At 50.3% G+C, this 14142-nt stretch overlaps 6 protein-coding genes across 6 annotated transcripts; 3 read left to right on the top strand and 3 right to left on the bottom strand.

Moving 5' to 3' along the window:
* Window positions 1-609: 609 nt before the first annotated feature.
* On the top strand, window positions 610-1759 carry Aspvir_005430 (AMMECR1 domain-containing protein; the record flags this gene model as incomplete). Its single annotated transcript, XM_043268645.1, has 2 exons — window positions 610-1217; window positions 1282-1759. The coding sequence occupies 2 exons, from the start codon at window positions 610-612 to the stop codon at window positions 1757-1759; spliced, it is 1086 nt and encodes a 361-aa protein (XP_043124580.1).
* Window positions 1760-2490: 731 nt separating this feature from the next.
* Window positions 2491-4461, bottom strand: Aspvir_005429 (putative regulatory factor Sgt1; the record flags this gene model as incomplete). The annotated part of the gene is made up of 3 exons (XM_043268644.1): window positions 2491-3870; window positions 3932-4131; window positions 4197-4461. 3 exons carry the CDS (start codon window positions 4459-4461, stop codon window positions 2491-2493), a joined length of 1845 nt encoding a protein of 614 aa, XP_043124579.1.
* A 376-nt stretch (window positions 4462-4837) lies between these two features.
* Window positions 4838-8648, top strand: Aspvir_005428 (putative spindle-pole body protein (Pcp1); the record flags this gene model as incomplete). Its single annotated transcript, XM_043268643.1, has 3 exons — window positions 4838-5440; window positions 5505-8350; window positions 8408-8648. 3 exons carry the CDS (start codon window positions 4838-4840, stop codon window positions 8646-8648), a joined length of 3690 nt encoding a protein of 1229 aa, XP_043124578.1.
* A 793-nt stretch (window positions 8649-9441) lies between these two features.
* On the bottom strand, window positions 9442-10952 carry Aspvir_005427 (AAA family ATPase VPS4; the record flags this gene model as incomplete). Its single annotated transcript, XM_043268642.1, has 4 exons — window positions 9442-9663; window positions 9718-10168; window positions 10239-10571; window positions 10651-10952. 4 exons carry the CDS (start codon window positions 10950-10952, stop codon window positions 9442-9444), a joined length of 1308 nt encoding a protein of 435 aa, XP_043124577.1.
* A 430-nt stretch (window positions 10953-11382) lies between these two features.
* Aspvir_005426 (tubulin-binding prefolding complex subunit YKE2) lies at window positions 11383-11963 on the top strand (the record flags this gene model as incomplete). The annotated part of the gene is made up of 4 exons (XM_043268641.1): window positions 11383-11443; window positions 11534-11729; window positions 11792-11852; window positions 11913-11963. The coding sequence occupies 4 exons, from the start codon at window positions 11383-11385 to the stop codon at window positions 11961-11963; spliced, it is 369 nt and encodes a 122-aa protein (XP_043124576.1).
* A 536-nt stretch (window positions 11964-12499) lies between these two features.
* On the bottom strand, window positions 12500-13844 carry Aspvir_005425 (small subunit rRNA maturation protein TSR4; the record flags this gene model as incomplete). Its single annotated transcript, XM_043268640.1, has 2 exons — window positions 12500-13660; window positions 13716-13844. The coding sequence occupies 2 exons, from the start codon at window positions 13842-13844 to the stop codon at window positions 12500-12502; spliced, it is 1290 nt and encodes a 429-aa protein (XP_043124575.1).
* Between the last annotated feature and the right edge of the window lie 298 nt (window positions 13845-14142).

Raw genomic sequence — 14142 nt, 5'->3', positions numbered from 1 at the left:
GCTCTTCACTATGTTTTGGGCAAAATTTCTGCAAGAAGGCTGAGCTGTGGCAATAGATTAGGGAAGATCCCAGCTGGTGGCAGATTCTCGATCGGAACAGTGATTAGGGACCAACCACTGTATCCACACGCATAGCAAAAGTTCCATTGTAGATAGTGGCGATGATGGGTGTCTAGAACCAATAATGGACTTTAAAGATCACATGACATCCTAATCATCTGATAAGGTAGTCTTATCACGTGTTATCTTATCGGGCATTTGCCCTCTTCCCCTCTCTTCGCTGACCTCCCCCTCTACTCACTCTCCCTACAGCGGATCAACAGCTGAGGTAGTTGCTGGCCGTGTCCTCAGTGCTGCTATCTATAGCAGTTTCAATACCCACTTCTCGCCAAAGCACGCTGAGCCCATGTGAAACATTATCGAGACTGCGTTCGCCAAGGGTACTTAGAAGTGGGGGGGTTTCCTGGTGGACCGAGCCATTTACTTCTAGTAACTATCTCCGGCTCTTCTTTTGCATCCTGGGCGATAGTCGCCTATCCTTAAAACGGTGAATTGCTTTTGCAGAAGAGCGAAATTGTATGCAGTCTGCTTTGCTTTGGACATCACAAGATGGCAAGTCCATCCCATTGCATCTACTGCTTTGAGTGCCTTGCTGCCTCTTATAAAGGCCATGAGCCTATCGATCTCGCAGCTGTGGAGGAGCTGTGGGAGCGATACGAGCAGTCCAAAAAGCTTGCGTCTCTTCAGGACATTAATAACACTGTTTCTCAAAGGGATAGTGCCGACCTCGGACGGGAGGTCGTAGTAGAGGAGGACGACGATGACGACGATGTTGGCGAGGAACTCGACACAACGCAGCGTGGCTCAATGAAGTCGAAGAGTAGCCGTCCACAGTCTATCAAGCTGCCCAGCGTCAGCCGCCTTCAAAGCCAATTGTCTTCGGACTCCTCGAGCGTCTCTACTACTCCATCAGTCATGTCCACCAATTCATCTCGCTCGATTCTATCCAGCTCCACTACCGCCACGACCCCAATTTCAGAATCTACGCAACCTGAGACGGCAGAGATGCGGCAACAAAGGTTGACAGACCAACGTTATCCATTGTTTGTGACGTGGAATACTCTGTCGAAGAACGGCCACAAGTCCCTTCGTGGATGTATTGGTACATTCGAGGCGCAGGAGCTCGCCGAAGGCCTCAGAACCTATGCTCTTACTTCGTACGTATCCTTTTCCTGGACGAAATGTCGACGTCAGCTTCTCGAGGCTAACGCTAAAGCACAGCGCATTCGACGATTCGCGTTTCACTCCAATCCCACAGTCGCTTCTACCATCATTATCATGTTCTCTGACCCTTCTCGGTTCCTTTGAGCCCTGCACCAACGCTCTGGATTGGATACTTGGTGTGCATGGCATCCGTATATCTTTCATTCACCGCGGCCGGCGCTATGGCGCCACTTATTTGCCGGATGTGGCCGTAGAGCAAGGTTGGACGAAAGAGGAAACCCTGGAAAGCTTGATGCGGAAAGCTGGCTGGGACGGAGTGCCCACCGGGGGTGTTGCACGGCGACTTCTAAGAGGAAGCAGCAGCAGCGGTCACTCTGGCTCCAGCAAGCCATGGGAGCAGGTGTCGGACTTTCGGGTCGTGAAATATCAGGGTCTCAAGGCTAGTGCCAGCTACGCGGAATGGCAAGACTGGCGGGAATGGGTCATGTCCTTGAAGGACGGGAGCGAAGAATTGTTGTGCCCGACCACTCGGTGATCCATTTACGATTGATACGATCTACCTCATGAATGCGGTGTTTGCGCTGGCACACATCCGCTTATGACGATATTTTGCAAAATAATGGGGAATGTGTTTTATGAGGATCTTGGTAAAGGCGCCTTTCGGCTATTTTTTTTTTTTTTTGTTTCGGAAGTATTTATCGAGGGTTACTATTCGACCTATATACTATAACAATACATCCTCCCTGTGAGGGCGATTCCTCTTGGAGTGAGTTATGGGACGGTCTTCAAACTTGCAATTCTCATCCCAAATACTCGTTCGCCTCCCCCGAAATACGCCTTAGTAGCGTCCGTGGGTCTCTGGAAAACGCGCTGAGTACCTTAGGCATATAAGCCCTTAAGCCCCGTCATAGAAACGTCACCCTCAAGAGCCGTAGTGTTATTCTCGTATACAAGCCATTCAAGAGAAAGCCTTGGCCTCGACGTTCTGGCCTTCTCTGGGCCACAAGTTGCAGGAATGACTGGGGAGGATACATGAGCGCCAACATCACTGCGTATGAGTGGTAACGCATAGTCCTATGAGATACTTGAGGAATAGCTAGCAGTTTCACGAAGTAATGACCGGCCTGTTCTCAGGCGCTTCAGGCGCTGCAGATTCTGCAGTACAGTTGAGTACGGCGACGTAGGGATTCAATGGCCGGCTGTGTGATGGCGGTGGTCGTAGTTACCATAAAATGCCTCAGAGTATAGGTGGAATAGCTCAGAATTTCACCGCGGCCGATCGTCTTTAGGCACTGGCAGATTCATCATTGACAGCATGTTCCCTGCTGGGCCTGGAGTGCCAGCTTGGCCCTCTAGACTTTGTAGTAGGTTTTTGGCAAGATTGATATCGATATCGTCGTCTTCGACGATTTCCTCACTCTGTTCATTTTCGTCACCGGGCTCCTTTTGTGATGCATTTGATATTGCTCGCTTTCCAGTTGAGGACTCCTTCGGACGATTTAGGTCGAGGACGCCCGTGCCTCTCAGCTCCGCTTCCATCTGAGCGGAAAGCTTCTGTATTTCTTCCAGGTCGTCTTCGGATTCGGAGTCCAACTCTTCAATTCGACCGCGTGGAGCTGACGGTTGCCTGGACGCCCCCTGAAGGCCAGGCACAGAGGACGGCAAGCCCATCATTTCTTTCATCATCCGTGAGAACTCTTCTTCGTCGAAAGATGCCTCTTTATCTTCGCCTTCGTCACTCATTTCATCATCGACGTCATCCTCAATGTCCGAATCCGAGCCGAAATCATCAATGAAATCGGCGCCTTCGAATCCAGCAGATTCATCGTTCAAGAATTTCTCAAACTGAGCCACAATGCGTTGAAGATTCTCTTGAGCGTTGGCATCCCCAAATGCGCCCTTGGCCTCTCCATCGCTGGCCTTGTTCTTGTCCTTGCCCTTCAGCTCTCGGTCAAGATCCTCAAAGCTAATGTCCAGCCATTTTTCATCGTCCTGTCTCTTATCCCACCCAGAGATCTCTTCATCTGTAGGTAGTTTCTCATCTCCAGAATCCACATCCTCCAATAGAAGCTTCATTTCTCTCACAGAGGCTTTGTCTTGGTTCTGAGGATCGGTGAGGAGCATTTCAAAACCACACGAAAGTTTCATCCCTACTTCCGCCCGGTCGAATGCAATTCGGTCATCCTTCGGAGGGAGCTTTCCTAGCCACGACTTGGGTGCCGGGAAATCCTGACTCTTGAGCTGTGCATAACCGACTCGGGTAAACCGTACGCTGACGGTGACAAAATCCTCCGGCTTGAAGATGAATGTGCTAGCGTCTTTGGATCTGAGCGGTCGCAGCGCGATGGGATCTCGTAGATAAAAAGCCTCTATTGCTGCCGAAATATAGGCTGGCTTTTGGTGGAGGAGAAATGCGACCTTTCGCGGAATGGTTACGAGCGCTGAGTGGAGGTTCTCGCTGATCTGTTTGGGATAGTTCCGTAAGCGATAGAAAGCTTCTTCTTGGATCATTGTAGAGCGCAAGAGTCGCTTGGGTTCCTCGTTGATTATTCTTCTTGAGTCTGCAAGCGACAGCTTCTCAGTGACCTTCCGGGCTCTATCATGCTTCGGCTTGATGATGACAAGTTCTCCTTGGTTTATCCATACCTGTGCAGTTCGTCAGCCATCGACTACAATATGAGTATCTTTGCACAAGTCATCCACGCACTCTATTGTCCGCTATTTCCGGTTCAAGCCAGGAGGGCAGAGCGCCAGCCGCCTCAACCAGTAAAAACTGGCCGTCACTGTCGATCACCTTAACCCAAATATCTTTGTGCTTCTTGGTCAATTCGCGCAGGAGATAGACAATCACCCATTCATCTTCGATAGAGTCTCCGTAATTTGTGCGCCCTCGTAGCACCATGATACCTATTAACCAAGCTGTTAGCATACGAGAGTCGGCGCATATTTTCGACTATGCAGACTGCGCTCACCGTCTTCCTTCGTGATCTCCAACTTGAAGCCTTCCCGCTGCCATATATAATCCTTCAGATAGTCTTTTGTCAAATCAGCTGCGCTCCGCTGCACCTCCACCAATCGTGACCTTGTCTCTGTCGTCTCATCGTTGATGGCGGGGGCGGGGTCGGAGGGGATATAGTAAATGGAATATTCGACCGCATCATCAGGGAGTTCTGGCTTAGGGATGGGACGAAAAGTGGATTTGAACCATTCTAAGTCTTCTTGGGACATGGGCGCCATCTTAGATAGCTGCGCAACTCTGATGCGCCAGATAAGATTTGCTGCTCCAGAAAAGAGAGGAAAGGGACCCTTTCCTTGAGTGCAGCTGGAGAAAATGATAAATTACCGTCATGACTTCATACCGAAAGACACGCGGCGAAATGATCGGCCCGACTGTCGCGAAGGGCACGCTAAGCCATACCAGGCTAGATGTCAACATTGCCCAAAAGAAGCCGGATCCTCACCGCCCAAAACACATCTGTATGAGCAAGACATCTTTCCGCCTAATTGTTTATGAACGACTGAGGACACGAGGATGATTGCGCATTGAAGTCGTTACAGTTGATTTGATTCTGCATCCGGATCACGGACTATCCTCGCGTCAATCGCGTCGAAAATGGCGTACCCTTATATTGACACGCCGCGAACTGAAGTCGACGGAAACGCGACTTACTTGACCAACGGTTATCGGAGCGTCGGCCGACACAATCTATCTGCACTCGATTCGGTCGAAAACTCATTCCAGTCGCCTTCGAAGGATGGGGACGTTCTCAAGGCGCTCGGTGACCGAAGACGCAGTTCCGGCGGGTTCAAGCTCAGCACACCGCGTGCTGGTTCGAGTTCGAGGCCTATAAAAAGCGCGTTGAAATCTCGACAGCACCTTCCTACTGTTGCGCCTGCTAAAGGTGAATTTACTCCATTGATGCAGAGCGCTACGAAGAACAATCTGCTGAGGAATCTGACCACGACGCGCGGGGCCGGCGACATCAAAACACCAGCATACCTGAGAGCGAGTTATCGGAGTAATGTCAATACTCCGGGATTACCGCCGATGGAGATGACAGGAATTGATGAGGAGGCGGACATCACAGAAGAACCAACCCCTTTGCCGCAGGTTGCGAGCAGTAGTGTTCAGAGCACCCCGCTCCCTTCTTTGCGAAGAGATGGAAATGTTCTCAGTGACGGACAGAATAATATGACCTTGAAGGAGCAGGAAAAGGTAAGTCAACCTTATTGATAAGATAGACCGAAATGAGAACTCTGCTAAAGACCCTTTGCCTTAGTTAATCGATAAACTCGATAAAGATAATTTCGGACTGAAACTGAAGATCCATTATCTGCAGGAGCAATTGCAGAAAGCAGGTCCGGAGTATAATCAAGCGGCTCTCAAGGAGAATACAGAACTCAAGGTTACGAAGCTGACCATGCAACGAGACATGGCGCGGTACAAGAAGAGCCTTCAACAGGCAGAGCGCGACCTAGAAGCCTACCGCCTACAATTTCAGGAAGTGAAGGAAAAATTACGAAGGAGACAGATTGACGAGAGTGTGCAGCAAGAGATGGACTTGATGCGAGAAGAGATGGAAAGGAAAGATAACCGCGTAAGAGAACTACAAGAGGAGCTTAGAGAGGCCAAGGATCGCCAATCACAAAGCCTTGAGAAACTTCGGGACGAAATTGAGGATTTGGAGGCGTCCATTCGGGAGAAGGATCGTACCATTGAAGAGCGTGAGGAGGAAATCGAAGAATTGAAGGACAGAGACAACAAGGACCGAGATTCAGTATCTGAGCTTGAAGCAGAGCTTCGACGCGCCAAGGAGCATCTGCAGGACTTGCAAGCAAGTTTGGATCAGGCCAAGGCCGACGCCAATGAAGCCCGAAATGCTGCGAACAAAGCTGTTCAGGAAAAGGAAATGGCCGACCAAGACCTTCGGGAACTTCATGAAGAGATGGCGAATAAATCTTTCAGCACGAAAGGCCTCACTCGCCAATTGGAGGAGCGGACGGCCAAATTGGAGCAAGAGCTCGGGAATTTGCAGCGAGAGAATGATTCATTGAAGGAGCAGCTCGACCAGAAGACACAAAACGAACGCCGCCTGGAGGAACAGTATCGGAATTTCCAACGGGATATAGATGAAGAGCAAAGAAAGTTGAGAGATGACGCTACAGCAGCAAAGCGCGAGCGAGACTCCACTCGACAAGAACGAGACAAACTGTTCTCCCAGTTGCAGGATGCACTCGATGAACTCCAACGACGAACAGAAGAGAAAGATCTCTTACAAACCCGGCATCAAGCCCTAACTGATGAGTCTGGTAGTCTACAGCGCGAGCTTGGTCAGGAACGCTCTCAAGTTCGGGAACTTCAGCGAGCTTTGGACGAGGAAAAGCAGCGCTCATTGGAAAACGGACATATCATTCGTGCACAGTACAAACAAGAAGTCCAACGATTGCAAGAAGAAATCGAGTCTCTTCAGCACGAGATTGAAGACAAAGAAGGCCAGTTTGCGCTGGAGCAAGACAGGTGGGAAAGCGCAAAGCGGACTCTACAACTTCAGAAAGACCGGGCCGAGGACCAAGCGGCTGGCTACAAGCGTACTATCGAGAAGCTTGAGCAAGTTGAGCACTCTCTTTCAGGCAAGGAAGTGAAACTGCAGGAGGTCATTGATAGTGAGAAGGCCCGACATTTCAATGCAGAAGCTGTTCTTAGTCGCCAAGTGAAGGAATTGAACGACGACATCGCATCGAAACGGGAAGTTATCGATGAGCTGAGGAACGAGCTTCTATCTGTCAAGGAAGAATTGAGAGTCACGAAACGCGAGGAAGTCGCCTTGAGTGAGAGAGTCCAGTCTCTAGAAGACGAGGTGGTTGTTCTTCAAGCGAGCTTAGAAGAAGAGCAAGAATACACGAAAGCTCGGCTGCAGAAAGGGTCTTCAGAAGACAGCCAGTTGCAAAAGTTAGTGGCAGAGAAGCAGAAGCTTCGTGATCAGCTGGCAAATGCGCAAGTCGAACTACATGACCTGCGCACTTCCGTAGCTGAGCTAGAGGCCGAACGCGTTGAACTTCAGAATCAACTCGATAACGTCAAAGACCAGGTTGACGATACGGCACGATTTGACCGGGAGAAGATTGATCTCCGCAAATCCGCCCTGCGCCTTGAAGGTGAGATAAAGAGATTAAAGGACGATAAGGCTTCACTTCTGGAAGCGAAAGAATCTCTTGAAAAGCAACTGAGCTCTGAAATTGAGCGTGCTACACTGGAAGAGAACCGTTTGTCGGCCGAAATTGATCAGCTTCAGGATAAGCTGCATGTGGCCTCCGGTGGGCGAGACAGAGAACTGACGCTGGCTAAAGGTAAAGTACAGCGTCTGGAGAAGCGCATCCATGAGCTTGAGTCGCTTCTTGAACAGCAGCCTCTTGGAGATATCGAGCAGTCTACTTCTAATGCAGACCTTTCGATGCTCCGTCATAATTTGGACGAGGCGCGAAAGAGAGAACGAGTACTGCTACAAAGGGAAGCCGATCAGAAATCGTCTGTTCGCAAATGCAAGCAGCGAATCTCTGAGCTGGAAAGGGAGCTACACGATGCGTTGATGAATAAATACGAAACGAGTTCGCCTCATGGGTCGCCCTCCGACAAATTACACGAAGAAACACGAAGTCTACGGAAGCAGCTGTCTGAGGCTCATCGGACCTTGAAAGAGTTGAGAGCTAAGAACCGTGACCTCGAGCGAGCAGCTATGCGAGAGGAGGATCAGCGAGATCTCCACGAACTCCTTAAATCTTCCACTCTTGAAGCCGAGTCACTGGCATTGCAAGTGTCTGAGAGGGATGCTCGCCTCAGCGACATGAAGTCGCAGCTTCGCAGAGTCCGTGACGAGCGCGCCTTCTGTATCAGAAAAGCTGAGACGGCCACCAAGGAGCTGGAAGGTCTTCGAGAACGTTATGACAAAATCGTGAAGAGCATTGAGTCCAACGCCGACAGTAAGAACAGACACGACAAAGAAATCCTAGGTCTCGGAAAGGAGATCATCTGGCTTCGAGCTCGGTTGAGGCGAGAGGAGAAGTTCCGGCGTGACCTAGCTTGGAGCAAGGGCTTGATGGAGCTTGGAGAACGAGTCCGCGTTGCTTGGTATGTGCACCTGTTTTGTATTTTCCCCCTCTCGTTCAGCCACTGACTGTCAACTAGTAACGAGGCCGACCTCAGAATGATCAATGAGATGGGCGTCAAACCTCGGGACCGGACTCATTTCCGGACTCCACGGCAAAAATTGAAGACTGCCGTCTCCATGGTTCTGGCCACCGTTCGCATGCAAAGAAAGTCTCGTGAATGGTCGAAGACGAAGAAGTTAGGCGAAGGCCTCAAGCGGGCCAAGAATGAAGTGTTGAAGAAGAGGAGGGAGAGCTCCGGCAAAGCTGCAATGACTTGATTCAGATATTCTCCATTCCTTGCTTATATTGTTCTTTGTTTCCTCCATATAGCCCTCATTCTTGTCTGATTCTGTTGCAGAGATTCCCCTGTGTGCTTTGCATACCCATTTGCGCATGGTCTTGTTTAGCTTCTTTCCTAGGGTGTTTGATGGGTGTATTAGTTTCAGTCTTTATCGCTGCGAACGCTCTAGGGTTTTTGACTCATCGCCGCTTGAGAGCCGGGGATACTGCGGAGTTGGGCATAAGTTATGACTTCGAGCATTGTTGCTTTCATGGTCAGGATATTCCAATGAGAAATGTCATTTTTCTCTGTCGTGGGTTACCAGGAACCAAACCAGTCTACATGATGGCAACTAGAAAGAATTTGAAATTTCGAATCTGCCTATTGATCCTTGACAGCTCGTTTGCAGCATAAAGTTTGTGACAAAGCTCTCCGTGAGAATATGAACAAGTTCAACCCATATCCAAGCCATTTAAGTGTGACAAAAGACACAAGAGATGAGAAGAAAGAACGCCTCGCCTTGCCGAACGGATAACGCTTCTGAACACCGAGCTCTTGATGACAACATGAAGAAGAAAAGGTTAAGGGCATAGCGAAGACATAACGCATAGTAATGGCTGTATGCGGGATAACAGACCGAAGCCGGCTCTTGACGCTTTCCCAATCGTCGGGGGAAAAAAACTCAAAGACGCATATGTATACCAGGTATCGATAGGAAGGCAGTATGCAGCAAGGTTCTATCAGTTGTATCGTTTCAGGAACAAACGGGAAGAGCAAAGAAAGGGTCGAGATCAAGCTCCCTCACTGCCAAATTCTTTGGTCCATTCCGCGTTCCTTTGGAGGTCTTCCTGGCTGACTGTTGGTCTTGAATTGCGAACAGCTTTGATAAAGTCCTTCAACATAAGGGGTGGCTCAAGGAGTTGGTCGGCTTCAATGTTCACCCATGACATCTCGGTCGCACCGCTATCGCCGGGCGAGCACGGTGTCAATTTCTCTGCGCCATCGACCGTAACCTGCCGTTTGTCAGTGTGGTTCAGGTCATAAGACAAGAAACGCGAGGCGCTTACCTTCTTGTAATGCGTCGCTGTCTGGATTTTACGAATGGGCTGCATTAGTGCATCTTGGACGGCGATGCTGATATCGCTACCAGAATAGCCCTCGCTCATCTCGGCCAAGGTCCGGTAGTCGGCCTGCGTCATTTGGCACGGTGTTTGGCCCACGGCGAGCATAAACATCTTCATCCGGGCGTTAATATCGGGAAGACTGATATGTACTCTTCGCTGGAATCTGCGTCGAATCGCTGCATCTAGCTGCCAAGGAATATTTGTGGCGCCTAAGATCAGCACTCCTCGCGAGTCCTTGCCGACACCGTCCATTTGTACAAGAAGTTCGGTCTTGATACGGCGAGATGCCTCTGATTCTCCTTCACCGCGAGGTCCACAAAGGGCATCTACCTCGTCAATGAAGATGATCGCTGGTTTGTTTTCGCGCGCCATGTTGAAGAGCTGCTTGACAAGTCTGCAGAGTATGTGTTAGTGAAAGACACATCGATGCAGTGCGACGCTCGTCGCTCCGGGGAGATCTATACCTTTCACTCTCACCCATCCATTTAGAAACCAAGTCACTGCTACTGACACTGAAGAACGTGCTGTTTGCTTCCGTCGCAACGGCTTTTGCCAGGTATGACTTTCCGGTACCCGGAGGCCCGTAAAGCAGAATACCCTTCCAAGGCTGCCGTTTCCCAGTGAACAGGTGCGGAAACTTGATAGGCAAGATAACAGCCTCCTTTAAAGCCTCCTTGGCGCCTTCAAGACCTGCAACATCCTCCCATTTCACGTTCGGTTTGTCCGACAAGATAGCGCCTGCGAGGGCCGATCGTAACTTCTTCGCATCGGCATCTTCATTATCGTCGTCCTCCTTTCTGATGAAACACGTATATTAGTATGGGACCCAAACAATCGACCAGTATGGGTACAAAGACAGGAATTTCGAGGCCATACCCGCCCTTCCCACTTCCTTGCGCCACCTTGCCGTTGGCGCCAATAGCGCTCGGTTTCTTTTTGTCTTCACTCTGAGCCAGGTGGTTTTTGAGTTTCTCTGCTCGATCCATATACTCGGCCGTCTTTGCGCGAATCATCTCCTTGGACCTGGGGTTTTTCTCCCATTTCAAGGCCAGCATGAACAGCTCCAGTGAGGAGTAGTAGCCCTGATACGCCTTCTCGTACTCGCCCCCATTGTCGAGCTCGATCGCCTTTTTCACGGCATCGATCGCCCGACCTAAGAAATCTGTATTATTGGTCATGATAGCACCCAGTTCAAACTGTTTGTGTCTCCAACACTGGCGTCGACGTCGGGGGCCGACTGGGGAGTGAAAGGCGGGGGAGCAACGAAGGGACAGTTGCCTGGTTGATTGATTGCCAGGTGAACGGGGTAACCAACGAAACAGCTAAAACGATTGAGCGAGGCCGAATACCAGTAGTTTTTCAACGCATAAGCAAATCGTGTTAATGCGACAGAAGGGACAGTAAGTGCTTGTCTTGTTCACAGCAGTATGACGACGAGAGAAAGCGGACGGCCCTCGCCTTGGAGGAAGTTGGTTCGGTCGTTGTTTACCGTTCTGTCATTACGGTAATTACCAGCATTTTGTGTCCCCGCCAACGCCCCCTCATGCTCAAGACAGCATTGCCAAAGCCGTAATCAACTTTTGAAGTAGTTGAGGATACTTCGACACTATGGCAGACCCGCAGAAGCAGTTTCAAGCTCTCTCTGATGAGTATCAGAAGCTACAAACCGGTATGTGATCTCCGGTTCCAGTGCCCTAGCGATTCAATCAACTCGATGGCATCATCGCAAGCTCTAACACGCTGCCGATATCATATCCAGATCTCGAAGGTTTCATCGATGCTCGCCAAAAGCTCGAGTCGCAGCAGCAGGAGAACGAAGGCGTGCAGGGAGAATTCGCCAAGTTGGATGAGGACTCGAAAATCTACAAGATCGTGGGGCCCGTCTTATTGAAGCAAGACAAGAACGAGGCCGTCATGGCTGTAAACGGACGACTTGAGTTTATTGAGAAGGAAATGTGCGTTTTCCCTTATCATATACTACCAGCTGATTGAAGATCATGGCTGACGGCGTCGATAGCAAGAGAATCGAGGGACAGATCAAGGAGGCTCAAGAAAAGGCCGAGAAGAAGCGCGCGGAGGTGAGAAACACCCCCAGAAAGCTATCATAGTCTCGTTCTGACGGTCCATTGTCATAACAGATTGTTCAATTCCAAACCCAGCTCCAGCAACAAGCTGCCGCTTCCGCTTGAGAATTTTAGATCCTGGTTCAATTCGGTTCCCTCGGAGATCTGGTCATGGGGTCAAGGATGCCAGACCACACTGCTTCTGGGAATGACTTGTCGCACAGCTCCACCTCGTCTGTGTGATACGAGCCGTGTTTCGCGCTCCTTTGACTACCATAAAAGTGATAGTCCAGATCGAGCGAATCTGGTCAACTGCCGGGTCAGGTCAGAGGAGGGTTGTTTTGCCGATTTCTCTACGTATTCGTCACTAGCCAATATGTGTGGAGCCTGACTGGAGAATTCTGACGGCGAGACTTTTTATATACCCCCTTTGTGTTGAGCTGCAGTCTAGAAGTCGCATCGGACGTTAGCCGATGCTTGGACGATTATGTATTAAATTTGTCCAGAGTCAAGAGGAAAAGACCTGCAGAGTAATAGCTGGTAACAATCAGAAAGACCGGCACGTATATAGCGCAACGGTTCATGAAGGCGCTGTTGGGATATATTTGCCTTTCAAACGCTCTCCAAGACTACCTGTGGCTATGAAATCATCGCATGTGAATCTATTTCGTCAACTCCTCCCATTGTACGCCAGCCCATTCCTCACGCCATCCGACTACTCCGACCTGTTTCGGCCCACAGTCTCTACTGCAAACACCAAGAATGATGGTGCCCCATTCCATACCAGCATCATCCTTGGGCCCTAAGCCGACTCCCTCGCCGCCCTCTTCTAAGACAGTAATAGCGTGCGGTACGAGTTGTAGCTCAAAGACACGTTCACTACCGCAGTACTCGCAGCGTGGAAACCGGCTCGCGCTACTTGCGACAGTCGTCACCCGCGAACCGGAGCTGCCATTCTTCGGGTCGTGGAGCCGTTTGCCCACCGCGTCGGTGTAAGAATAGAGGAGCGGAGATCCACGGTACTCATAGCGCAGAACTTGCTCGGGGTTGTGTGCTAAGCGCGTTGAGAATCGGATAAAGGCCTTGTCCAACTCAGACTCAAAGGCATCCTTGAGATCTGAAGAAGACCCTTTGCCTGTTTCCTCCTCTTCGGTGTTATCTATTGTGACATTCGCTGGTATTGTGGGTGTGGAGGGTCGAGAAAGTGTCTCATATTCGGCGTCCAGGTAAAACTGCGGATACGGAGCTGGGAAGGCGGACTTCTCAGGCCAAGGGGTAGCGGGTCCAGCGGCTTCCGGTGGCATGGTCTCTGGGGGTGGGGAGGAGACTCTGACCTTGTCGGCGAAGGTCTCAGACAGAGACGTAGTTGATGGTGTTGTAGTTGAGGTCTCCTTAGCTTGCGTCGGTGCTGCAGTAGAAGGAGCCGCAAATGGGTTGCTGGGAAGCGCTGAAGATGTGTTCGATGAGAAGGGATTTGGGTTCGCGGAGACACTGCCAGTGAGGGAGGTTGTTCCAAATAGACTCGCTCCTAGATCCTGCTTTGGAGCCTCAACCTTCTGCTGTCTGTCCTCCTTCGGCTTCGCTTCTGTTCTCCGTGGCGCCTGCTCGACCTTAAGCTTCCTCACTGCGCGCAACGCTCTGATGCTGCCTGGCTTCTTATTGCATGCCTTTCTGGGACATCCAAATACATACAACCGTCTCTCATCATCAGGGAAATGATCGGGAAGGTCACCGTGCAATTCAAGGAGGAGAAGCATCGGACTGTTGCAAACTTTGCAATTGGCGAAATCACCTGGGGGCGGGGTAGAATCGTCAAGCCATGTCTAGCCATGAAGATCAGTATGAATACATCTGTTCGATAGTCGGCGCTCCACATACCGGCCAGCCTCCAAGGTGACTGATACTATCATCTATGACTTCTTCGGAAGCATATCCTAGAAGCACTCCGGTTTCAGTGAAATCCCCCTCATCATCGAAACCCGAGGAATCGCTGTCGTACGGATCCATTGTCGTGGGATCTAGTAATCAACAACTGAAGCAATCAGACTTGAGTTATATTCCCAGAAATTGCATATGGCCAACAAGTGAAGTGTAGCGCTATCAACCCCTCCAAAAGTTCTTTACCTCCAAAAAAAAGATAGAAAAGATCGGGCGCGATAAGCGATACGGGGCTGGTATTAGACTAGTCCCGATGTGGACTAGCGCAATATGACCTCTGTGCTGTCTTGAGGCCTCATCATCCCCCAACGACAGCACTTCCCTGTGGTAACATCTGTCATATTCATCTGTTAGACAGGCTGACTCA

The sequence above is a fragment of the Aspergillus viridinutans genome, assembly GCF_018404265.1.
Source record: "Aspergillus viridinutans IFM 47045 DNA, scaffold_3, whole genome shotgun sequence".
Lineage (NCBI taxonomy): Eukaryota > Fungi > Ascomycota > Eurotiomycetes > Eurotiales > Aspergillaceae > Aspergillus > Aspergillus viridinutans.
This window is presented reverse-complemented; position numbering and strand designations above follow the sequence as displayed.